Source organism: Lissotriton helveticus, chromosome 11, assembly GCF_964261635.1.
Source record: "Lissotriton helveticus chromosome 11, aLisHel1.1, whole genome shotgun sequence".
NCBI classification, from domain to species: domain Eukaryota; kingdom Metazoa; phylum Chordata; class Amphibia; order Caudata; family Salamandridae; genus Lissotriton; species Lissotriton helveticus.
Genome location: NC_136072.1, coordinates 911,011,381 through 911,038,513, shown reverse-complemented (window position 1 = coordinate 911,038,513; position 27,133 = coordinate 911,011,381). Strand labels below are relative to the sequence as shown.

The window sequence follows — 27,133 nt, the reverse complement described above, 5'->3', positions numbered from 1 at the left end:
CGTGCACTAGCCTCTTAGCTCTTAAATCCTTAGAGTTACCTACTTTACTTCTCTCTGACATGTCCATTAATACAGTCCGCATTTCTAATCAAGGAGGTCCTCACTATATTTCTGACCTGTGTCCATTTCCCTGGAACCCATTGGCAACAGACATTCCTTTTTACTGAGCACAGCTTCCCCAACTAATCTGTTAAGCAGGGTGTTAGAAAGGCGAACCCGGGGGAGGCAGAAGGTGTCTGACTGACCACCCCTAGGTCTACCCCTCCTTCAGAGAAGGGACCGAGCGATGTCGAGAGGCCTCCGATGTGAGGGCCCTCTCCTAGAATCGTACAGCAGAGTAATCACACCACTACAAATGTACACCACACGTAGGTAGGGTTTTCAATCTTTATCTGGCAATAAGTATCGTTTCAATATATACAGCAGATCCAGAGATCTGGAAAGTCTTGTGACAAGGGGCAAGGTAGCGGGACAGTCTTATAGATGGTCGGTTGCCAGGAGACTCTACGCACAGCTCTCAATCCTCGAGCTGGGGGGTTCCGGAAGGTTGGGCCGCGGCAGCGCCAGCAGGTTCCAAGACGGTTCAGCGAGTGTGGATCGCGGCAGCGCCAGCAGGTTCCGAGATGGTTCAGCGAGGGTGGACCGCGGCAGCGCCAGCAGGTTCCAAGATGGTTCAGCGAGTGTGGATCGCGGCAGCGCCAGCAGGTTCCAAGATGGTTCAGCGAGTGTGGACCGCGGCAGCGCCAGCAGGCTCCAAGATGGTTCAGCGAGTGTGGACCGCGGCAGCGCCAGCAGGTTCCAAGATGGTTCAGCGAGTGTGGACCGCGGCAGCGCCAGCAGGCTCCAAGGTGGTTACAGCGAAGATGGACCGCGGCAGCGCTAGCAGGTTCCAGGTAGAACAGCAAGGTGAGTTCGTCTCAGGGTCAGCCGTGACAGCGTCAGCAGGGCTTCTCGACTCCGGGATACAACTGCAGTCCTACCCCGGGGCTGGCCCAGATATAGGTCTGGAGTCCTTTGATGTCCGGACCCTCTCGCCTGGGGGTCAGAGGGGCCGGGATGATGGTGCCCAGACACCCAGCAGGGGGTGGAGCCCGCTCTCAGGGAGGCCGGAGGCCGATCGAAACCAGGCATCCGGGGACGGTTGGGGAGCCATCGAAACTCCCCTCTCCTTGTCTCTGGTTGAGTGGCCACTCTACCACCCGGAGGGCTCTTGGTGCCTCGATGGCGGGCTCGCTGGGGCCGTGGCCGCGGCTGGGCCGGGACCACGTGTCTGCGACGTGATGGGCCCAAGATGGCGTTGGGCCTGGAATGAGGGTCCGGGGTGGGCACCGGACCGGTAATGCTGGGGCGGCCCGAGTGTGCCGTGACAGTGGTTGTGGGCCGCCGGGTGGCGGATCTGGTGGTTTGTAGGTCGTGCAGAGGGGTGCCCGAGGCCGACCCGGGCTGGATGGAGGGCCGATGTCGTCCGGGGCCCGCCATGCTGGAGGGGTAGGACCACGCCACGAGGCCGGGTCCAACACACGTCCCCCCCAGCTGACGGCAGGGGAGAGTCACCCATCTTCTTGGGGATTCTCCTCGCCAAGGCGGAAGAATCTGGAGAGGCGGTCAGCATTGGTGTGGTCGTTGCCAGGGCGATGCTCCACGATGAAGTTCATCCCTTGGAGGGAGATGGACCAACGTAGCAACTTCGGGTTCTCGCCCCGCATCTGCATCAACCACCGCAGGGGCCGGTGGTCGGTCTGTACTCGGAAGTGGGTGCCGAAGAGGTAGGGCCGGAGCTTCTTTAGGGCCCATACGACGGCGAATGCTTCCCTCTCGATGGTGCTCCATCGTTGTTCTTGGGCCAGCAGGCGCCGGCTGATGAAGGCCACAGGAAGGTCAACTCCGTCAGAGTTCATTTGGGAGATTACGGCCCCAATGCCGTGTTCCGAGGCGTCAGTTTGGACGATGTAGTCGGGGGCCTGCAGCACCGGGGCGGTGCACATGGCAGTCTTTAGTGTCTCAAAGGCTACTTGGCACTCGGGGGTCCAGTGCACCTTCGGGGGTAGTCTCTTGGAGGTTAGTTCTGTGAGGGGCCCCACAATGCTCCCATAGTCCTTTATGAACCGCCGATAGTATCCAGTGAGCCCCAGGAAGGCTCCGACGGCGGTCTGGGTGACGGGGGGCTCCCAGGCCTGGATGGCGTCGATCTTGGGTTGAAGGGGAGCCACTTGGCCGCTCCCCACTTGGTGTCCCAGATAGGTCACGGACCCTTGTCCGATCTGGCACTTGCTGGCTTTTATTGTTAGTCCGGCCCGTTGGAGGGCCGTCAGGACCTTCCAGAGGTGGGTCAGGTGCTCGTCCCAACAGAGGCTGTACACCGCAATATCGTCCAGATAGGCGGCACTGAACTCCTCCAGCCCTGCCAGCACCCGATTCACTAGTCTCTGGAAGGTGGCCGGAGCATTCTTCATGCCGAAGGGCATCACGTTGAAGTGGAAGTGGCCATCGGGGGTCGAGAAAGCGGATCGTTCTTGTGCCCCTGGCGTGAGGCCGATTTGCCAGTATCCGGCCGTGAGGTCGAAGGTGCTGAGGTACCTGGCGGCTCCCAGGCGATCGATCAGTTCATCCGCTCGGGGAATGGGATGGGCGTCGGTCCTGGTGACGGCATTCAGTCCCCGGTAGTCGACACAGAACCGCAGCTCCGGGGGCACCCCGGGGGCGGCGGCCTTAGGGATCAGGACGACGGGACTGGCCCATGGACTGTCTGAGGGTTCGACTACCCCTAGGGCTAGCATCTTGGAAACTTCGGCTTGGATGCAGGCCCGGACTCGGTCGGGGACTCGGTAGGCTGGGTGCCGCACGGGCGGACTGTCCCCGGTGTCGACGTCATGAACACACCACTGGGTGACTCCGGGGGTGAGGGAAAATAAGTTCGCAAATTGACCCAGCAGTTTCTGGCAGTCCTGGCGCTGTTTGGGTGTCAGCGCGGGAGAGAGGGAGACCCCCTCGACGGAGCCATCTTTCTCGGAGGTGCTCAGGAGGTCTGGTAGAGGCTCGGAGTCGTCCTCTGCTCCGTCATCGGTAGCCAACAACAGGCTCAGTTCGGTGCGGACAAAGTGGGGCTTGAGCCGGTTGGCGTGTAGGACCCGGAGGGGGTTCCGGGGGGACTCCATGTCCACTAGGTAGATGACGGGGCTCGTGCGCTCCACCACTTTAAAGGGCCCCGTCCATTTGTCCTGGAGGGCGCCGGGGTCGACCGGGGACATGACCCAGACCTGCTGGCCCGGCTCGAATTCAATGGACGAGGCATTTTCATCATACCAGCGCTTCATCTCCTCTTGACTGGCCTTCAGGTTGGTTTCGGCCAGTTCCCGGAACTTCCGAGTCTGGTTGCGGAGAGTCAAGAGGTATCGGAAAACATCGGGCGGAGTATCGGAGGCGGCCAGCTCCCAGCCTTCCTTGACCAGGCTGAGAGGGCCTCGCACAGGGTGTCCATATAATAGTTCAAAGGGGCTGAACCCCAGGAACTTCTGGGGTACCTCCCGGTAGGCGAACAGGAGGCATGGCAGCAGAACGTCCCATTTGCGCCGGAGGGGCTCTTCTAGGCCCTTGATCATTCCTTTCAGGGTCCTATTAAATCGCTCCACTAGTCCATTCCCTTGAGGGTGATACGGGGTGGTGAACTTATACGCGACCCGCACTGTTGCCACAGGGACCGCATATATTTCGATATAAAGTTTGTGCCCCGATCACTTACGACCTCGCGGGGGAAGCCGACTCTGGAGAAGATCCCCATTAGCGCCCGACCCACTACGGGGGCTGTGATAGTCCGGAGGGGGATAGCTTCTGGGTAGCGGGTGGCAGGGTCCACCAGGACGAGGATGAAGCGGTGCCCCTGAGAGGTTGGAGGATCCAGGGGCCCCACGATGTCGTTCCCTACTCGCTCGAAGGGAGTGGTCACCACGGGAAACGGTTGGAGTGGGGCCTTGATTTTCCCCCCACTCTTTCCGCTGGCTTGGCAGGCCGGACAGGTTCGGCAGTGGTTGTACACATCGCTGCGCATCTTCGGCCAATAAAAGAGGGTCACCAGGTGGCTGTAGGTTTTGTCCTGCCCCAGGTGCCCGGCGAGGGGCACATCATGTGCCAGGTTTGAGAGAAAGTCTCTGAAGTGGAGGGGGACGACTAGCACTCGGCCGGCCCCCAGCTCGGCGATCTTTTGTTCACTGTACAGGAGGTCCTGGTCCCAATAGATCCAGTGGGACCCCGAGGAGTCTCCTGTGGCTTGCATGGCGGCTTGTTGTCGGAGTCCCTCAAGGGAAGGACATGTCTTTTGTTCCCGACGGAACTGCTCGCGGGTGGGGCTCCCTTCTTGGTGCCACTGGGCTAGTTCGGGAAGGGGCCCGAGCTCGGGAAGTTCTTCATGGCTGGGGCCCCGCGGCCCCAGTTCTTGTTCGGCGGTGGCAGTGGCGGGTGGCGGAGGTGCCGGCCATTCAGGTTCTTCGGGCAGATTGTCTTCGGTTGGGACGGCGTCCCGGGTGGACATGGATCGGGTCGTTACGCAAACCCATTCAGGAAGGCCTAGCATCCCCAGATGCTCTCTTTGCTCGATCTGTGCCCAGGGGGAACTTTCCAGGTCGTTCCCTAGGAGGCAGTCCACCGGGGCATCGTCTCGGACGGTGACTTTCAGCATGCCGGACACTCCTCCCCACTCGAAGGGGATGCGAGCCATCTGGCACAGGCTCTCGGAATTGTCCGCTGACCGGACAGGGCACAGAACGTGGGGCAAGATTTGTTCTGGGGTCACCAGATGGCAGCGGACGGCGGTTATGCTGGCCCCCGTGTCACGGAGAGCCTCGGCCCGGCGTCCGTTGATGGTGACCCACTGGCGGTACTTCTGGGTGTTGATCGTTATCTGGTCTCGGGGGATCATGTCTTTGTCGCCCAGGGAGGCGAGGCACATGGCCGCGGACTCCCATTCTTCTGGTTCCATAGGGACCTCTTCTTCTTCATCCTTTTCTTCGCTCAGAGCAGCTGCAGTGATTTGTCGACCGGGGTGCCCGGTGGGGCCGGGCCGCTGGTTCATGGGGCAGAGAGGATCATTGGCACAGTGACCCAGCCGCTGGCATCTGTGGCACGTAACGTTGGGGCGTGGCCCCGGTCGGGCTGGATGGCCCCCCCTCGGGCTGGAGGCTGGTGTAGAGGAGGCGGGCGAAGACCCCGGCGGGAGGTCTCGGCCTCGGCTGATGCCAGACCCGCCGCCTCGCGGCCGGTGGTTCCCCGGGGACCCTCGTCCGTATTCTCCTGTGGTGTTCCGGTGGACGCGGTTGCTCGCCCACAGATCTGCTTCGACCGCTAGCTTTCGCGGCTCGGTCAACTTGCTGTCGAGGAGGTGCTGTCGTAGTTCAATGAAGCAGTTGTTGGAGAGGTGCTCCCATAACATAAGGTCGACCAACTGCTGGTAGGTAGTGACCTGACTGCCTTTGACCCACCCCTCGAAGGCTCTGCTAAAAAAGTTCACATATTCCACCCAAGTGGTACCGGGGATTTTTTTACAGTCTCGGAACCTCTGCCGGTACATTTCGGGGGTGAGTCCGTAGCGCGTGAGTAGGGCCGTTTTCATGTGTTCATAGGAGGTCATTTCGGTGTCAGGGAGTTCCAGCAGGGCGTCCCTCCCTTCGTTGATGAACTTTCCCCACAGGCCGGCGCCCCAATCCTTCAGGGGCACCCGATGGGCGGTCATGGCCACCTCGTAGGCTTTGAACCATTGCTGGATATCATCGTTCTTGTAGTATTCTTTGACTACATCTTTCGGTAGGTGAACCTTGGTGTCCACGGGAGGGGCCGAGGTCTTGGCCCCGGCCGCGCTATCTTCGTTGATCTTGGCTTTGATTTCTAGTTCTCTCAGGCCTCGTTCGTGTTCATATGCTAGTCGTTTTTCTTCGAGGTCACGTTGTCTCCGTTTCTCTTCTAGATCCCCCTCCAGCCGTAGTTGCTCGAGGGCTATCTTTTTCTCCACTAGCTGGAGTTCTCCGTCTAGCTGGAGTCGTGCAAGCTCCAATTCATGTAGCCGGTTGCGCTCTCGTTCTCGAGCTTCTTCATAGATGAGGTCCGCGTTTAGTGTTGCGGTTCTTTCCCCCGTCGGGGGTGCGCTGGTTTCCTGTTGCCCGTTCGGGCTATTCTCCTCTTGGGGTGGTCTGCCTCGGGTTTCCACCCAGGCTTGTAGGGCCGATTTGAAGTCCTCTTTTGTGCTCAGGCCAGTGGTAGCGATACCCATGTCTTTACAGAATTGTTTTAGTTCTTTGTGGCTGTATTCTTCTATCTTCTCTTTCTGGAATTCGGCAGGTAGGTTGGTTCCTTGGGTTGTCATGGTCTCTGTGTGTTTTTCCGTCGTAGCGGGTAGATCACTCTCTGTACGATTTTGCGTTGGCTCGCATAGCAGCGCCTGCCACCAATGTTAGAAAGGCGAACCCGGGGGAGGCAGAAGGTGTCTGACTGACCACCCCTAGGTCTACCCCTCCTTCAGAGAAGGGACCGAGCAATGTCGAGAGGCCTCCGACGTGAGGGACCTCTCCTAGAATCGTACAGCCGAGTAATCACACCACTACAAATGTACACCACACGTAGGTAGGGTTTTCAATCTTTATCTGGCAATAAGTATCGTTTCAATATATACAGCAGATCCCGAGATCTGGAAAGTCTCGTGACAAGGGGCAAGGTAGCGGGACAGTCTTACAGATAGTCGGTTGCCAGGAGACTCTACGCACAGCTCTCAATCCTCGAGCTGGGGGGTTCCGGAAGGTTGGGCCGCGGCAGCGCCAGCAGGCTCCAAGGTGGTTCAGCGAGTGTGGACCGCGGCAGCGCCAGCAGGTTCCAAGATGGTTCAGCGAGGGTGGACCGCGGCAGCGCCAGCAGGTTCTAAGATGGTTCAGCGAGTGTGGACCGCGGCAGCGCCAGAAGGTTCCAAGATGGTTCAGCGAGTGTGGACCGCGGCAGCGCCTGCAGGCTCCAAGATGGTTCAGCGAGTGTGGACCGCGGCAGCGCCAGCAGGTTCCAAGATGGTTCAGCGAGTGTGGACCGCGGCAGCGCCAACAGGTTCCAAGATGGTTCAGCGAGTGTGGACCGCGGCAGCGCCAGCAGGCTCCAAAGTGGTTACAGCGAAGATGGACCGCGGCAGCGCCAGCAGGTTCCAGGTAGAACAGCAAGGTGAGTTCGTCTCAGGGTCAGCCGCGACAGCGTCAGCAGGGCTTCTCGACTCCGGGATACAACTGCCGTCCTACCCCGGGGCTGGCCCAGATATAGGTCTGGAGTCCTTTGATGTCCGGACCCTCTCGCCTGGGGGTCAGAGGGGCCGGGTGATGGTGTCCAGACACCCAGCAGGGGGTGGAGCCCGCGCTCAGGGAGGCCGGAGGCCGATCGAAACCAGGCATCCGGGGACGGTTGGGGAGCCATCGAAACTCCCCTCTCCTTGTCTCTGGTTGAGTGGCCACTCTACCACCCGGAGGGCTCTTGGTGCCTCGATGGCAGGCTCGCTGGGGCCGTGGCCGCGGCTGGGCCGGGACCACGTGTCTGTGACGTGATGGGCCCAAGATGGCGTCGGGCCTGGAATGAGGGTCTGGGGTGGGCACCGGACCGGTAATGCTGGGGCTGCCCGAGTGTGCCGTGTCAGTGGTTGTGGGCCGCCGGTTGCGGATCTGGTGGTTTGTAGGTCGTGCAGAGGGGTGCCCGAGGCCGACCCGGGCTGGATGGAGGGCCGATGTCGTCCGGGGCCCGCCATGCGGGAGGGGTAGGACCACGCCACGAGGCCGGGTTCAACACAGGGACATGCTAAAGGGTTAGATAAATTATACTGTATTCTGCACTCTCGAAGGTGTGTTCTTGAATATACCCCCATACCAAGAAAACAAAGATTTGACTTGATTTGTATTTTTGTAAAGCACAAACAAATGTCCAGAGGCGTTTTGGCACTAAGTGACAAAAGTTAGTGAACAGTTACAGTTTCTATTGACTAAAAAGACAGGTTTTCAAATACTTTCAGAACAGGAACAGGGAAGGGGCTGCTTTGTGCGAGAGCACAAATCACCAGGTAACATCTATTCTGTGATCCACAGGGGTCAACACTGTGGGGCTCATATCATCAACTGTGCCAGAGAAGATGAAGTTTGAACTTTAGAAGAAACCATCCAGAATACCCCAGTATCTGTTTAAATCCAAAGCAGAAGAAGGGATCCATCCTGCAATAGCAGATTTGATTAAGCAAGGGGTTTTAGTACCTATTGTTAATAGATTTTATACTCTGATTCTCCTGATTTGCGAGACGGAGAAAACCAACGTGTACATGTTTGCACAGGACCTTAGGGCCATTTATAATGTGGTTATCTTAAGCTTGCTTGTGGTTGCTAACCATGCCACCATTCATTCTTGCAACCCCGCTAACACCCAATGGTTTACTGTGGTTGATCTTTGTTCCACTAGATCATATTGCAAAGAGGACTTTCGTCTATCTAGTCACCGAATTGGCTAATAAAGGGGATAAGGCTTTAAAGGTTCTGCCTTCTCCGAGTGTGATACCTTGGCCATAGAATCTCTTTTGGCAAGCATCACTTGTCTTCGAAATGAGTTTAAGTCATTCATAAATTGCACTGCTCGGTAACTGTCTCCCAGGTACATTCCCATCTGGGCATGCTGGATATTGCAGACAATGGATTGTGGGCTACGCTGAAATAGTGAATCCTTTTCAGGATTTCCTCAGAAATGTTGGTACAGTGCAAAGGGGATCAGAAGGAACCCATAGCTTATTATTCTTCAATTCTGGGCCAAGTTGCAACTGGGTACCAGTCATGTCTAAGGTCTGTACCAGTGGCCATAAACTTTGTTGAGGCATCTAGAAATATTGTGCTACCTTTTAATTTGACTCTTGCTGTGCCTTATTCTTTGCTTCCACTCATCCTCGCTATAAAAACCCAGCACCATTTTACAGCCCGATTGTCCCGGCATGAAATGTTATAGTTTTCGGCTTCTCACATTACCCCAATCCGGTGTCCAGTCCGGATCGCTGCCTCTTTAATGTCCACCAGTGAGGATGGGAAACTCCATGATTGTTACTATGCATGTAACCAAACCCTGTGTGAACTTAATTCATGTACTTATTCTTGAGCGTGAGGTAACATATTTTGTTGATGTATCATGTCTCAGAAATGATGATGGTGTCCTGGTTCCTTGTTATGCTGTAGGTACCATGTATCAGATTGTGGAAAATTGTTATAAATTGTAAGATCTGCTCAGTTTAGAGACCTTATAACTCACCAGAACCTGCCTTTTAGCTACAGAATAATTGTAACTCAGAGTATGTGGTTGAAGTAATACACAACTGTGGTCTTTTATGGGTGAAATGTACATTTTAACACAGGCCAGAACCCGCATTAAAAATGGACAGTATGTTTAAAATCCTTTGAATGCCTTGCAGTTGCCTAAGAAGTTAGCTATAGTAAAGTGTACCAACCACCATGACGGTTAAAAACCTAGCTGATTTATCTGCTAAAAATGCTGCTTTAGAAAGACAGTAATGGGTGTGTGGTCACACTACAATTTCTACTCTTCAATCTTACTAGGTTGTACCACTGAGTAGCCCATGTCGACGGGGACAGCATTATTTGTGGTGCAGCAACCATTGGTATGCCCCCTTGTTTTCTTCCATTGCCCAGAGTTGTTGCGACTCCTGTGCCATCTGCCTATCACACTGTATTGGCAACGGGATCAAAGCCATGGGCTGACCCAGAATGTTGTCCTTGTATCCCTCACTTTTGGCAGCCTAGTTGGAGTTACAATTGAATGCTGATGCAGTTTTACAGTATTGCATAGAGCTTATATAGTTACTCTACAGTGCCTCTTCCAAGGCTCCAGCAACCTTACCTGAGTGTTCACCAAATGCCTTCCACTCCCTTCAGCCCAGTGACTGGTTGTACATATGTATTCACCAGAAAAGACTGCACTGCGGCCTTGCTGGCACGGCCTCTATCCGGCCCCGACCAACACAGATGTCAAATGCTGTGGTCTGGTGATAGGAATCCATTAATGTCACTGTAAACAAGCTGCTGCTCCTAGAGATGACATTGTTCCTGCTTCTACTTCTGGACTTGAAACTGGCCCTGGATTCTAACCCCATGTCAAAACTATTGCTGCTGCTTTCTTTCTGTGAGACGGGTGGGACAAGGCCTCCATGCCCACCTTGTTTGGCTGCCCCACCACTGCCACATGATGTTGCCCCTGCAACCTCTCATCATAACCACCGCCATCCAAGAAGAGTGGCCTTCTCTTTCTGAATACCAGATCCCTCTGTGGATCTGAACTGCTCCTTTGTCACAGTTCTGAATGACAGCTTAGTGGGGGAATAAATCCTTGCTGCAGAATGGGGAGTTATTCCAAGATGGAACTGTACTGAACCTTTCCTTGAAGAGAACAGCTGCTCTGCTATAAGAGTTAACTTCTATGTGTTGATGTTGGAAGAGTACATACAGACAATGAATTCTTTGCCTTGCTGAATTTGCATGCATAAGCCTGTAATGTGGGGAATAGCATTCTTTGATCGGAGTACCCATCAGTTAAAATGACACTTGCCTTCATCTTTTCTACTATGGGTAAAGACTGCAAGAGCATGCCCACAACTTCCTACCTAGGCCTTGAAAAGTGGAAAAACCCTCTGAATCTGAACTTGCCAGATGAGACTCATCTTGCAATGTCTGAGCAAGGATTTATTTGCAAGCACAGAGAAGCAAATTTCCCCCTACAACAAATGTCAACCTTGTAGCGTATGCTGATCATATTTTGCTTTTCATTTCAAATCCTACTGAGTCGATCCCAGCCTTTTTAGATGCAGTGCATTCTTTTTCATTAATATCAGGTTATAAATTGAATAGTGATAAATGTGAAATATTGCCCTTGACTAAGTATACCTTTAAAGCTGATTTTATTTCATCTAATTTTACTTGGAAGTCGTCCTCTATTAAATATTTAGGCTTAAATTTTACACCGACAATAAAAGAAACAGTCACGTTGTGCATGAATAATTGCATCCAAAAAATTACAGAGCTCACCAATAAATGGCATCCTCTTTATTTATCCTGGTAGGGTCGCTTAGATACCATTAAGATGATGCTTTCCCCCATAATTTTATATACCATATCTAACATTCCAGTTTCTATCTCTACTAAATTATTTAAGTCCATTAACTCAATATTATCCTCTTTTTATGGAATAAGAAACAGCCACGTATGTCTATCTCAAAGTTATCACGTCCTAAAGCTGACGGTGGAGTTAATTTTACAAACTTTACTGCTTATCACAAAGCTTTTCTTTTACGACAAGCTTCATACTGGTTGCTTGATTCTGTGGAGGAATATCCTCTTTGGACGTCAGTGGAACTTTCGTTTCTTTCTCCTTTTTCATATCAAGAATACCTCTCTTTTTCCCGCAAACCCAAAACACTTTCTACTCCACTAATCAAGTTTACCTCAAAATTATTGAGCCCTATATTTCCTTTACTTTATGACACTCCCGAATCCTTTATGAATTCACCCATATGGCATAATAAAACGTTATTAATACGCAACTGACCTTTTTATTGGAAATCTTGGAGACAACGTGGTATTATTTGGATCCATCAGCTGTTCTCAAATAAAGAATGTATTCCATTTTCTCGCTCAAACAGCTGTACGCCCTACCTACCTCCTTTATTTCCAAATTTCAGATACTTCATAAGGCTTTCCTTGATGTATATATACCGTTATCCAATACCACTATTGCCAATCCCACCACTCATATTCATAAAGACCTCTTCAATCTACTACACACTCAGCCCAAGGCATCTAAATTATACCTTTTCTTGCAATCTTCCAGCATACTGAGACAGAAAACAAGTACTGAAGAGGCATGGGAAAAAGATTTCAATATGGAATGGTCTCTTATCTTGTGGAATTATTTATGGACTAAAATGCGTAAATCCTCCAGATCGGCTAGTTTAACTAAAACATTGTTTTATGTGTATAATAGACTTTATTTTCTTAATAATATTTTCTTCCTTTAATAGTTTCTCCACAACTTTTATATAAAAGATTCCCTACCACTCCAGATACATGCTGGACTTGTACTTCTCCAAATGCAGATTTATTCCATTTGTTGTTTTCATGTCCACTAGTATGTAGTATGTAATTTCTGGAAACAGGTCTGGCTTCAAATTAATTAAATTTTTGGCACGCATCTCCCATTCTCTACGACACACATCTTCTTAGGCAGCCTTTCTTCAGTATGGGATAATAATGCAACTAATTTCAAAATAATTGATCTATTAATAGCTGTCGCTTTCCAACAAATAACAAGAAATTGGAAGGCCTTTACAAAAATTTCATACAAGGCTTGGTGGTATGATGTGTGCCACAACCACAGACTGGATACCTTCTCCAATTTACCATCACCCATCGCTTTCAAAAGACTTCAGTTATGGTTACCAGTTATGACATTTTTCGCCACATGTGCCAAGAATCACTCCTTATTGAAGCCTTCTCAACAAGAAGTACTCAAACCTCCATAATTTCTCTAACTTCCTCCTCTTTCTTTTGTAACTCATTTATTATATTTTTCTTGTTTACCTATTATGGATATTATTGTTCCTGTTTTTATTCAAGTATTTTTGCTGGGCTACAATTATTTTGCAGTGTTTATTGCTCAATGTTTGTTGCTGAATTGCATTTATCGTACAAAGACACACTTTTATTTTGAAATAGAATTCTTTTGGAAACATAAAAAAACAGAGAAGCAATTGTCTCCATTGTTTCTGAAGGACACAGTAAATGTGATGTAACAGTGGAGAACATTCCTTTTGGATTAGCTCCTTTTAAGTACTGTCTTCTTCTGGGATTGTTATTTAATAATGGTTACCAGCGAGGTCATGCCTTTTTCACTTGTGAAAGAATAACAATTGATGGACAGAATGTAGAACAATGGACTGGAAACAAGTAATGTACTGGAAACAAGCATACTAGGACCGGTTTCAGGCTTTGAGCCCTCATCAGCCAGGATAGCTTGACTCCAGTGGCATGGAGAGCACGGTACCCACGTCTGGGCATACCCATCCCACTCGGGGTGACAAATGCAAAAATAACAATTCATGAACAAAATGTAGAACAACGTCATACATTCACCCCCGTACAGAGATCTGGGACTAAATCCTTCATGTTTTTTGCTCACCATGCCATTCCAGGGAGGACCTGGCTTGGCAGTGGCCTCGACTGTTCCCATGAGGCACAGGGTCAAGACTAATTTGCATATGGCTGGGTCTAAATTGGGGTGGCATGGTGAGCAAAAGAACAATGGATTTAACCCAGATCTCTTGACGGGGGTGAATGTATGATTCATGCAGCATTCCGTCCATCATTTGTTTGCGTAGCACTATTCCACTTGTGGGCCACAAGCCTGCCCTTGGCTGCCCTAACATTGGACCGGGACTTGCTATCGAGGATGCATTAACATGTTGCGCTTCCTCCTGGAGAAGCTCCTACCACCCTCTCATTGGACAGGGAATTACTGAAAGTAACGAGTTACTCTCACATGATTAGGTTCCATAGACTTGTATTGAGAGAAAACATATGTAAACAGTACAGTATTTCATGTATTTTAGCATTAGCCTTCAACTGACCCATTTACAGCAATAGCCCTGGTAAGATGAAATGACAATTTCATTTTGAATAGTTGCTGCTGCTTGCTAATTTTATATTAAATGCAGGTTAGACTGGAAGGCTCCCTGATGTGTTTTCTTTTATTTTTAACACCATGCAATGCAAGCAAGGTCATGAGCTGGCTATGGCAAGACATGACAGGAACCCTGCGGAACAAGCATTGCCATGGCGTACTAATGATAAGTAATGACAGTCACTGTGCACATAACAAGACATGCCAGGCTCTACATTGTGGCAGTAATGTAAAAGCAAAGCAAGCAATGAAGGTACTAGCCACAGAAGTAGAATCAAGTAGAAAGATGTGCACATTGCAAGCAAAGCAGGGGCAATGCAAGGTAAGCAATGCTAGCTTCTCTGCAGGACAAGCAATGCTGCGATCTACGCTGTGCAAGCAGTGTACAAGCAACGCAAGACCAGCAGTGCAAGAAGCTATGCACGACAAGCATGTCAGGAGGCATGTGCAGGACAAGCAATGATACGACCAACACAGTGCCAGCAATGCAGGGGCAAAAGAAGACAAGCAGTACAAAGAGCCATGCATGCCGGGCAATGCTAGAATTTGCACAAGGAAATCAATTCGAAAGGAGCCTATGGCAGGGGCGGTGGAGTGTCACCCCACTAAAGAATTGCCCCCAGAGATGGAAAAATAAAATGGTAATAAAGATATTTTGTTTTTCAAAACCATGTCCTGAGCCAAGCATTAAGGCAGGGTGGGGGAGCGGGTGAGTGGGGCATTCTGCTTTCTGCTGCTGAAATCAGTGATAGACAAGGCTCTTTAAGTTTAATGTGCACATGTATTTTTGATCAGCCATCTTGCGACGGCTAGCCAGACATGTACATTTTAAACCTATATAACCCAGCTGTCCAAAACAGGTAGCTTAGAGACAGCATTGGCAGCCACGACTCATGCAGGTAAGAGTGGTGGGGTGGTGAGGCCCTGTGGGGGGGGGGGGGGGGGGATTTCAACAGACGATGATGGGGAAAAATAAATAAATAATTCATTTTCCCTCGAAATCCCCCCCACCAGGCCCCAACGCTCTTACTTGCACGGGCCGCGGCTGAGCATAGGGTTCCAGTGTCCCTGGGAGCGGCATGAGACCCTGCTCCCTCCAATGTTGCTGCTGCTCTCATGCAGCATGAGAGCAGCACCAGGATTGTTTACTGTAGTTTCCTGGGACCTGCCTGCCTGGAGAGAAGACCCGAGCGAGGAATAAGGCGTGCTAGGAAGGTAAGTGGAATGATTTTTTTTTTTTTTTTATACTTACTATTTTATTTTTGTCCCCGCGTCACCACACTCCTTACATGCCAGCCGCCACTGGACTATGACAAACAATGACAGGAGCTGCACAGAATTTGCAGTGCCAAGCGCGGCGCCCTGCACAAGCAATGCCAGGATCTTCACTTGGTAAGCAATGCAGGTGCTGCATATGGCAGACAATGACAGGAGCTACAAATGATAAGCAGTGCCAGTAGCTGTACACAGGACAAGATAACGCAGGATATGCACCAGGCAAGCAATGCAGGAGCAACTTACTGAAAGCAATGGCAGGAGTCATGCAAGGAGTAAGCAATGCAAGGGTCTACACAGGACAAGCAATGTGGGAGGAAGGCAAGCAGTACGAGGAGCCACTCATGATAATCGATGCCATGTTACATCAAAAAAGGGGGAGAAAGAGGGAAGGGCCAGGTTCACCCTCCTATCGTTTAGCAATCAACAAAAAAACTTTTGTGAGACAAAAGTCAGAAACCTGGCCAGTGGGTTGTATTCACAACGCTCGTTGGGGTTGGAATATCTGTATGATGTAGATAGAAAGAAAATGATATTTCTTTCTTGAGTGCCCTCACTCACCAGGGTTTCCCCACGGTGACATGCTTCATCATTGGGGCCATCCCACTCCTCTACGGACTGAGGCGTGCTACGACTAGCGAACTACGTAGGAGCACTTTTTTTGTGATGGACTATGTGTGGAGCAAGTGGTGTTTGTGAATGTGGAGTGGTATGATCTATGTGGTTTAAAAGTACCTGCCTAGTGAGCTATAAATGATTTATTCTTGCTCCTGGGTGGTATATTAAAAGTGGGGTAGAGAACTAGGGATCCTACTGTCAATGAGTTAGGTATGCCTATTCACTTGTGCCAACATGTTTCGAGATTCCCCTATCTCTTCTTCAGGACTACACAGGGACCAGCCCTGTGTACGCCACTCCTAAACAGTGCTATATTAAGGAAACAAGTGAATGAAATTAATGAAAATAATGCTGCAGTAATAAGGCATGCATTAGTACATACGTCCTAATGGTCACGTTGTACATTGATCTGGGACCTAACTTTGCCCCATGGTCTGCGGAGGAATGCTCGTATCCTGCCCAAATTTGGTATTCAGGAATACGTGGCTCATTCACCTACGATGCCATGTGCCGCAAAAGTAATTGCATGATCTGCACAAGGCAAGCAGTGCAGGAGCAGCCTATAGCCAACTATAACGGGAGTACTGAAGTGTAAGCATTGCCATTGCCCTGTACTGACAAGTAATGTAAGGGACTATGCACAGAACAAGCCATGGCAGGGCATGCTCAGGGAAAACAATAGAGTAATATGGAAAGCAATGCAAGAGCATGCATGCCAGACAATGCTAGGAGCCTACACAGTGTATGCAGCGCTGGGGCAACATAAGGTGCCGTGCAGGCCAAGTAATGCCATGAGCCATGCATGTGACAAGCAATACCAGTGCCTGCACACTGCAAGCAATAAAAGGGGCATGCAAGGCATGTAATGCCAGGAGCCATGCATGTCACAAGCAATACCAGTGTGTGCACACTGCAAGAAATGAAGGGGGTATGCAAGGCATGTTATGCCAGGAGCCATGCATGTGACAAGCAATACCGGTGCCTGCACACTGCAAGCAATAAAAGGGACATACAAGGCATGTAATGCCAGGAGCTATGCACGTGACAAGCAATACCGGTGTGTGCACACTGTAAGCAATGAAGCAGACATGCAAGGCATGTTATGCCAGGAGCCATGCATGTGACAAGCAATACAAGTTTCTGCACACTACAAGCAATAAAAGGGACATGCAAGCCATGTAATGCCAGGATCCATGCATGCGACAAGCAATACCAGCGCCTGCACACTGCAAGCAATAAAAGGGACATGCAAGGCATGTTATGCCAGGAGCCATGCATGTGACAAGCAATACCAGTGCCTGCACACTGCAAGCAATAAAAGGGACATAAAAGGCATGTAAAGCCAGGAGCTATGCACGTGACAAGCAATACCGGTGTGTGCACACTGTAAGCAATGAAGCAGACATGCAAGGCATGTTATGCCAGGAGCCATGCATGTGACAAGCAATACCAGTGTCTGCACACTACAAGCAATAAAGGGGGCATGCAAGCCATGTAATGCCAGGATCCATGCATGCGACAAGCAATACCAGTGTCTGCACACTGCAAGCAATGAAGGGACATGCAAGCCATGTAATGGCAGGAGCCGTGCATGCAACAAACAATACCGGTGTCTGCACACTGCAAGCATTGAAGGGTCTTATAATGCCAGGAGCCATGCAGGCAACTAGTAATACGAATGCCTGCACACTGCAAGCAATGAAGGGGGCATGCAAGGCATGTAATGCCAGGAGCTGTGCATGTGAAAAGCAATACCAGTGCCTGCACACTGCAAGCAATGAAGCAGCATACAAGGCATGTAATGCCAGGAACAATAGTGTAGGAAGAAATAACAGTATGCACACTGCAAGCAGTGAAGGGGCATTCAATGTATGTAATGCCAGGAGCCATGCATGCGACAAGCAATACCAATGTCTGCGCACTGCGAGCAGTGAAGCAGACATGCAAGGCATGTAATGCCAGGAGCCATGCATGCGACAAGCAATACCAGTGTCTGCACACTGCGAGCAGTGAAGCAGACATGCAAGGCATGTTATGCCAGGAGCCATGCATGCGACAAGCAATACCAATGTCTGCGCACTGCGAGCAGTGAAGCAGACCTGCAAGGCATGTAATGCCAGGAGCCATGCATGCGACAAGCAATACCAGCGCCTGCACACTGTAAGCAATGAAGCAGACAAGCAAGGTATGTAATGCCAGGAGCCATGCATGCAACAAACAATACCAGTGTCTGCACACTGCAAGCAATAAAGGGGGCATGTAATGCCGGGAGCCATGCATGTGACAAGCAATACCAGTGTCTTCACACTCCAAGCAATGAAGGGGCATGCAAGGCATGTAATGCCAGGAGCAGTGCATGTGGCAAGCAATACCAGTGTCTGCACACTGCAAGCAATGAAGGGGCATGCAAGGCATGTAATGCCAGGAGCCGTGCATGCGACAAGCAATACCAGTGTCTGCATACTGCAAGCAATGAAGGGGCATGCAAGGCATGTAATGCCAGGAGCAGTGCATGTGGCAAGCAATACCAGTGTCTGCACACTGCAAGCAATGAAGGGGCATGCAAGGCATGTAATGCCAGGAGCCATGCATGTGACAAGCAATACAAGTGTCTGCACACTGCAAGCAATGAAGGGGCATGCAAGGCATGTAATGCCAGGAGCCATGCATATGACAAGCAAAACCAGCGTCTGCACACTGCAAGCAATGAAGGGGCATGCAAGGCATGTAATGCCAGGAGCAGTGCATGTGGCAAGCAATGCCAGTGTCTGCACACTGCAAGCAATGAAGGGGCATGCAAGGCATGTAATGCCAGGAGCCATGCATATGACAAGCAAAACCAGCGTCTGCACACTGCAAGCAATGAAGGGGCATGCAAGGCATGTAATGCCAGGAGCAGTGCATGTGGCAAGCAATACCAGTGTCTGCACACTGCAAGAAATGAAGGGGCATGTAATGCCAGGAGCCGTGCATGCGACAAGCAATACCAGTCTCTCCACACTGCAAGCAATTAAGCAGACATGCAAAGCAGGTAATGCCAGGAGCAGTGCATGCAACAAGCAATAACAGTGTTTGCACACTGCAAGCAATGAAGGGGCATGCAAGGCATGTAATGCCAGGAGCCATGCATGCGACAAGCAATACCAATGTCTGCACACTGCAAGCAACAAAGGGGCATGTAATGCCAGGAGCCATGCATGCGACAAGCAATACCAGTGTCTGCACACTGCAAGCAACGAAGGGGCATGTAATGCCAGGAGCCATGCATGCGACAAGCAATACCAGTGTCTGCACACTGCAAGCAATGAAGCAGACATGCAAGCGATGTAATGGCAGTAGCCATGCATGTGACAAGCAATGCCAGTGTCTGCACACTGCAAACAATTAAGCAGACATGCAAAGCAGGTAATGCCAGGAGCAGTGCATGCAACAAGCAATACCAGTGTCTGCACACTACAAGCAATGAAGAGGCATGTAATCCCAGGAGCCGTGCATGTGACAAGCAATACCAGTCTCTCCACACTGCAAGCAATTAAGCAGACATGTAAAGCAGGTAATGCCAGGAGCAGTGCATGCAACAAGCAATACCAGTGTCTGCACACTGCAAGCAATGAAGGGGCATGCAAGGCATGTAATGCCAGGAGCCATGCATGCGACAAGCAATACCAGCGCCTGCACACTGCAAGCAATGAAGCAGACATGCAAGGTATGTAATGCCAGGGGCCATGCATGCGACAAGCAATACCAGTGTCTGCCCACTGCAGGCAATGAAGCAGCAAACAAGGCATTTAATGCCAGGAGCAGTGCATGTGACAAGCAATACCAGTGTCTGCACACTGCAAGCAATGAAGGGGCATGCAAGCCATGTAATGCCAGGAGCCGTGCATGGGACAAGCAATACCAGTTTCTGCACACTGCGAGCAGTGAAGCAGACATGCAAGCTATGTAATGGCAGTAGCCATGCATGTGACAAGCAATGCCAGTATCTGCATACTGTAAGCAATGAAGGGGCATGTAATACCAGGAGCCGTGCATGCGACACGCAATACCGTGTCTGCACACTGTAAGCAATGAAGCAGGGATGCAAGGTATGTAATGCCAGGAGCCATGCATGCGACAAGCAATACCAGTGTCTGCACACTGCAAGCAATGAAGCGGCATGCAAGGTATGTAATGCCAGGAGCCATGCATGTGACAAGCAATACCCGTGTCTGCACTCTGCAAGCAATGAAGGACGTATGTAATGCCAGGAGCCTTGCATTCGACAAGCAATACCCGTGTCTGCACACTGCAAGCAATGAAGCAGACATGCAAGGCATGTAATGCCAGGAGCCATGCATGCAACAAGCAATAACAGTGTCTGCACACTGCAAGCAATGAAGGGGACATGCAAGGTATATAATGCCAGGAGTCATGCATGTGACAAGCAATACCCGTGTCTGCACACTGCAAGCAATGAAGCAGACATGCAAGGCATGTAATGCCAGGAGCCATGCATGCGACAAGCAATAACAGTGCCTGCACTCTGCAAGCAATGAAGGGTAAGGCTTGTAATGCCAGGAGCTGCGCACATGTCTGGACATTGCATGCAATATGGGGGCAATGCAAGGCAAGCGATGCCAGGAGGCTTACAGTGCAAACAATGCCAGGAGCCTTGAGCGAAAGCAATGCAAGAGCATTATACAAAAAGATAAAATGTCAGCAAAGTGAAAGAGATACCATCGCCCATGCAGGGTAAATGAAACCAGGTGCTGCGCAGAACAATTGACTGCAGCAGAGGTGAAAGCACGTTTATGTTAAAAGTCAAAAAGGGCAAGTGATGCAGTATCTTTATAGAGCAGGCACAGAACAGAGTAGGGCAAGCAATGTTTGGAGCTGTGCAGTGCTCGCCATGCACGGAGTCATGCAGGGCAGCAGATACTGATAGTACGGCAACGCAAGCCATGCCAGGGACACTGCAAGGTATGCAACGTCAGGATTTGTGAAGGACAAGCGACACCATCATTCATTGCAACTGAAGCAGGAGCAGCCACGCAGCAAGTGGGTGCCTGTAAATGCCGCGAGTCGCTGTAGTCAAAGGCTGACAAGAGCTAATGCAGTGCCTGCCATGCCAGGAGTCACCCACGAAGCATTGGCAGGAGTTGTGTAGTGCAGGAGTTGCCTGGAGCCTTAGCACAGCAAGAGATGCTACTAGCTGGGCAGAGTGAGAGGTGCCAGGATATACACAGGGCAAGCAAAGCAGCAGCCTCACCGCATCAAGCAGTGCCGGAATCCGCACGGGAATCAACAAAACAGCATGGGTGAAATGCTTGAATTAATCTCAGCCACTGGTAATTACAAAGCACGCATCCCAGTCCATCATTAATTTGCACACCGTGTCACCTCTGATTAGGCCGGAATATGCAAACCAGCTTTGGTTCTTCTCCACTAGGAACAGTCCAGGCTGAACTGCCTAGGCAGGCCCTCCCCAAAGCAAAACACAAGCAACCCAGGACCGGTTTCACCCTGATTGCAGCTCATCAGTCGGGTGCAGCTTGGTTTCAGTGACACAGTGAGCACAGGACCTATGTATGGACATTGCACTTAAGTAAACAAAACAGAAGGGACTGGAGTGCTTGAATCAATTTCAGTCACTTGTAATTAGAAAAGCAGCATCCCAGTCCTTCGTTATTTTGCTCAACATGTCACTTCAGATTAGGCCCAGCTATATACAAATCAGCCTTGGTCCTGCTGCAGGAGGAACAGTCCATCCTGACCTGCTAAGCAAGGCCACACAGGGTGGGTGATATCAGGAGATTTGCTTCGCAATCGTGCAAGCCGGGCTAGAACCCATGTAGTGTAACGAATGCAACCAGCTACCATTTTGGGAGAACCTCTGCCCTATGATGTATGAACCATGCAAGGCCGGTGAAATCAGGAGCCATGCAAGGCAAGCTGTGCCAAAAGGGCATGCAATGCCAGGTTTGAAAAGGCCAAGAGATGACTGGAGCCAAGCAGCGCAAATGCCAGAAGTGCAGGGCAAGCAGAGCATACAGCGGAAGGAACTGTGCAGGGCATGCAGTGTCAGGAGCAGTGCTCAACTTGAGCCGGTGGTTTCCGGTGCTCAGCACCGGCACTTAATTGTCAACACTGGAGCTTGACAGTCTACCACAGGGTGGCACTGTCTGGCTAATTTAGAGATTATTACAACAACAATTCATTATTAATTCAATAGAAATAAAAAATGACTATTACATGTCGCCCGAGCCACTCTTATAGCGTTGGGGGCCTGATTAGCCCGAAATGTCACACTTGCAAGAGTGTGGTGGTTAGTAGTTGTGTTGTTACTATCATTGGCAGCACAGCAGGGGCAATGTGTGGTGCACGCTGCAGCGGCCGACTGACAAGAGCCCTGGCACCTATTTTTACAAATTAAGCACTGGAGAGCAATGCAGAACAGGTTCTCAAGAGCAGTGTAGGGCAAGTGATGCCAGGACGCTTGGAGGGTAAGCAGTGCTGAGAGCATGGGGTGACGTGACATCAGGACTCAGGTCATGTAGGCAATGCCATATGAGAGAGCAGGTGATGACAGGATCCGTGCAGGGCAGGCAATGCTGAGAGCCGTGCAGGGGGGTGGTACCCGGACCTATGCAGGGCAGGCAGTGCCACATGACACACAGAGCAGGTGGTACAAGACCAGCACATAGCAAACAATGCAGGGGCCGTGCGTGGATGTGATCCCATGAGTAATGTAGGGCACGCAATGCCATGTGCCATACGAAGCAGGTGTTGCCAGTGAGGGCAAGTGACGTCAGGAATAGCAATCGATGCAAGAGCTGGCCAGGTCAAGATAAGCCAGGGCCAAGCAAGGCAAGCACCCCAGGAGCAATGCTCAGCAAGCAAGGCCGAAAGAAACGCAGGTCAGTCCGTGCCAGGCGCCACGCGGGACACTTGAGGCCAGGACCTGAAGAAGACAACAAATCCCAGGGCCATGCCGCCTCGTTATGCTTCGCACAGTCCAAACGATGCTAGTAGTCGTGAAGGGCAAGTAGTGCCAGGATCTGCGCAGGGGTGCAATGCCAGGAGCAACAGGGGACAAGTGAGGGCAGGCATAGCAAGTAGTGTCAGGTGTTGGGCAGAGCAAGACACGCCAGGCAAGCACCCCCAGGAGCCATACAGGTCACCCAGGAGCAATCAATGCCAACAGCCACAGAGGACAAGTGAGAGCAGGCACAGCAAGTAGTGTCAGGTGCTGGGCAGAGCAAGACACGTCAGGCAAGCACCTCCAGGAGCCATACAGGTCACCCAGGAGCAATCCATGCCAGGAGCCACAGAGGACAAGTGAGGGCAGGCATAGCAAGTAGTGTCAGGTGCTGGGTGCAGCAAGACACACCAGGCAAGCACCTCCAGGAGCCACACAGGTCACCCAGGAGCAATCAATGCCAGGAGCCACAGAGGACAAGTGAGAGCAGGCACAGCAAGTAGTGTCAGGTGCTGGGCAGAGCAAGACACGTCAGGCAAGCACCTCCAGGAGCCATACAGGTCAATCAGGAGCAATCAATGCCAACAGCCACAGAGGACAAGTGAGAGCAGGCACAGCAAGTAGTGTCAGGTGCTGGGCAGAGCAAGACACGTCAGGCAAGCACCTCCAGGAGCCATACAGATCACCCAGGAGCAATCACTGCCAGGAGCCACAGAGGACAAGTGAGGACAGGCATAGCAAGTAGTGTCAGCTGCTGGGCACAGCAAGACACACCAGGCAAGCACCCCCAGGAGCCATACAGGTCACTCAGGAGCAATCAATGCCAACAACCACAGAGGACAAGTGAGGGCAGGCATAGCAAGTAGTGTCAGCTGCTGGGCACAGCAAGACATGTCAGGCAAGCACCTCCAGGAGCCATACAGGTCAATCAGGAGCAATCAATGCCAGGAGCCACAGAGGACAAGTGAGGGCAGGCATAGCAAGTAGTGTCAGCTGCTGGGCACAGCAAGACATGTCAGGCAAGCACCTCCAGGAGCCATACAGGTCACCCAGGAGCAATCCCTGCCAGGAGCCACCGAGGACAAGTGAGGGCAGGCATAGCAAGTAGTGTCAGGTGCTGGGTGCAGCAAGACACACCAGGCAAGCACCTCCAGGAGCCACACAGGTCACCCAGGAGCAATCAATGCCAGGAGCCACAGAGGACAAGTGAGAGCAGGCACAGCAAGTAGTGTCAGGTGCTGGGCAGAGCAAGACACGTCAGGCAAGCACCTCCAGGAGCCATACAGGTCAATCAGGAGCAATCAATGCCAACAGCCACAGAGGACAAGTGAGAGCAGGCACAGCAAGTAGTGTCAGGTGCTGGGCAGAGCAAGACACGTCAGGCAAGCACCTCCAGGAGCCATACAGATCACCCAGGAGCAATCACTGCCAGGAGCCACAGAGGACAAGTGAGGACAGGCATAGCAAGTAGTGTCAGCTGCTGGGCACAGCAAGACACACCAGGCAAGCACCCCCAGGAGCCATACAGGTCACTCAGGAGCAATCAATGCCAACAACCACAGAGGACAAGTGAGGGCAGGCATAGCAAGTAGTGTCAGCTGCTGGGCACAGCAAGACATGTCAGGCAAGCACCTCCAGGAGCCATACAGGTCAATCAGGAGCAATCAATGCCAGGAGCCACAGAGGACAAGTGAGGGCAGGCATAGCAAGTAGTGTCAGCTGCTGGGCACAGCAAGACATGTCAGGCAAGCACCCCCAGGAGCCACACGGGTCACCCAGGAGCAATCACTGCCAGGAGCCACAGGGGACAATGGACGCGAAGCATAGCAAGTAGTGTCAGGTGCTGAGCAGAGCAAGACACGTCAGGAGCCACAGAGGACAAGTGAGGGCAAGCATAGCAAGTAGTGTCAGGTGATGAGCAGAGCAAGACACGCCAGGCAAGCACCTCCAGGGGCCATACAGGTCACCCAGGGGCAATCAATGCCAACAGCCACAGAGGACAAGTGAGAGCAGGCATAGCAAGTAGTGTCAGGTGCTGAGCAGAGCAAGACACGCCAGGCAAGCACCTCCAGGGGCCATACAGGTCACCCAGGGGCAATCAATGCCAACAGCCACAGAGGACAAGTGCGGGCAGGCATAGCAAGTAGTGTCAGGTGCTGAGCAGAGCAAGATACGTCAGGAGCCACAGAGGACAAGTGAGGGCAGGCATAGCAAGTAGTGTCAGCTGCTGGGCAGAACAAGACATGCCAGAAGGTGACACACCAGGCAAGCACCTCCAGGAGCCACACAGGTCACCCAGGAGCAATCACTGCCAGGAGCCACAGAGGACAAGTGAGGGCAGGCATATAAAGTAGTGTGCCAGGTGCTGAGCAGAGCAAGGCATGCCAGGAGCCACAGGGGACCAGTGAGGGCATGCATAGCAAGTAGTGTCAGCTGCTGGGCACAGCAAGACTTGCCAGGAAAGCACCTCCAGGAGCCATACAGGTCACCCAGGACCCAAAGAGGGCAATGGACGCCGAGCATTGCAAGTGATGCCTGGACCGAGTCAGGGAAAGACATGCCAGGAGGAGCCACGCAAGGCGAGCCCCCCAGGAGCCATGCAGCGCAATCAGTGCCAAGAACCACAGGGGGCAGAGACACCAGGCCCTGCAAGCGAATGAAGCGAGAAACTAATCAGGACAGGACGTGTCTGGTGGAGCCAGGCAAGGCAAGCATCCCCTAGAGCCATGCAGGGCAACCAAGCGCGACCAATGCCAGGAGCCACAGAGGGCAAGAGACGCCAGGCATGACAAGCGGTGCCAGGAGCTGTTCAGGGCAAGACATGCCAGGAGGAACCACGCAGGGCAAGTACACCCAGGAGCCAGGATTTTGCCATCAATGTCGAAAGACACAGAGCAGTCAATGCCAGGAACCACAGGGGGCAATGGACATCAGGGGGCGCGCAAATGATGGCATGCCAACGGTGTGGTAGCTGTATGGTGCCACCTGTGCTATTTTAAAGATTATGTGGCTCTTACCCTCTGCTCTGTCCTGAATGGGCATATCTCGAGCGCGCCAACGTGCCAATAGCTTTCACTGACGGGTTTTACAAGCTCCAGTCCCCAGGGACAGAATTCTATTTTAGTTAATTGTTTTATCTGTATTTGGTAATTGACTTCTCCTATAACCTGTGATCAACTCATCGCCCGCGTTGCTAAGTTAAAGCGCCCTCGGGTCTGCATGTAGCGCTATCATGACACCACGAATGATAAAAATTCACAAATAGTGACTCCTCTCCCTGGGCAGAGATTTGCAAAAATCAGAGTGGAGCTGTGTCTGCTATGCAACAGCCAGAAGACACGGATTCAAATCCTAGCTTTCCGCTACGTTGTGAACAACGTTTGATCCTGAGCAAACCACTTTAAGCCTCCCTCTCACACACACATGAACTTAATCACACACTTGCTCTCTATCACTCTCTCTCTCACACACACACATTGTCTCTCTTTGTCTCAGTTAGCTTTTCACATAAAAAGAAAGCGCCTTGCAACACGCTTAACCCCAGAATAAAGCGCTATGTAAAAACCTGTGATTTGTTTTGACTTATCGATATCTGAGACAACATTAAAGAGCACTTACACATCCTTGGCGGGCAGGCTCCGTCCTTCCACCACCCTGAAGTACAGGGATGTATTTTTGGCCATGCTGCTCGACGAGGAGAATCAACAAAGTTGTTCTTGTTTTGGTGAAAAGGTCTACCGATTGGCATCAAGTCCGGGAGGAGGATGGTCCTGGGTCCTGCCCGTCAGAGCTGGGTGTCCGGCAGCCCGCTGCCCATCCTGGCGTCAGGTCGGGCCGTGCATCGGGCGCCTTGAAGGGAGAGCGCCTGCAGAGACCGCGCTGTGGGCAGCGCTGGCTATGCTAGGAAGCAGCAGGTGGCACCCGAAAGAGGGTTGTTGTCTGGTGACAGAGCCCGCTCCTGGCTCCGCTTTTCAGAGGCATCTACCGCTGCACCTCTGCCCAGGCAGGTAGGAGCTGGCCGGCGGGGGCCTGGTGCCTCACGGGGTGTGGGGTGTTTTTTTCCTCCGGGGCTGTGGACAGGTGGGCGCAGGGGGCTGTCGTGCCGCTGCAAGGACTGACGGAGAAGAAGCCACTTTGCTCTCTGACAGCTACAGGTTGTAGCCGAGGAGAGGGAACTGCAGGAGACGCGCGGAAGATAAAGAGAAGCAGGCGGACCTCTGCCGCCCCCTGCTGGTGGCAGGGGGACACTGCTGACAGAGAAAAGCGGGAGGGACTGATTGGCTTCGTAGCCACAGCGCATCCATCATCCCTCCAGCTAATTTACTTATCTGTGCATTCGGCTCATTGATGCATCTGTTCACTTGACCGTCCATGTCTATATATTCCTACGTGTTTATTTCCCATACATTAAGTTTTGCATGTGTTATATGTATTTTTTTTATTTCTATGTTTGTGCAAGGGTTTGTTTCAAGTATTAATTAGTTTAATTGCTTTTTAATTAGCTGTGCACAATCCCGCTTATGTCCAAAGCCTTCGATACCAGCGTACCACTCCTTC

At 51.6% G+C, this 27,133-nt stretch overlaps 1 protein-coding gene across 1 annotated transcript in view; it reads right to left on the bottom strand.

Annotated features, from left to right (window-relative positions):
• The window catches only part of RASAL1 (RAS protein activator like 1), a 780,163-nt gene extending 753,471 nt beyond the window's left edge, over nt 1-26,692 (bottom strand). The window contains exon 1 of the mRNA XM_078667168.1: nt 26,195-26,692. Coding sequence (XP_078523294.1) covers nt 26,195-26,259 — 65 coding nt within the window. The 5' untranslated portion in view covers nt 26,260-26,692. The remainder of the gene's footprint in view (nt 1-26,194) is intronic.
• Nucleotides 26,693-27,133: the final 441 nt, after the last annotated feature.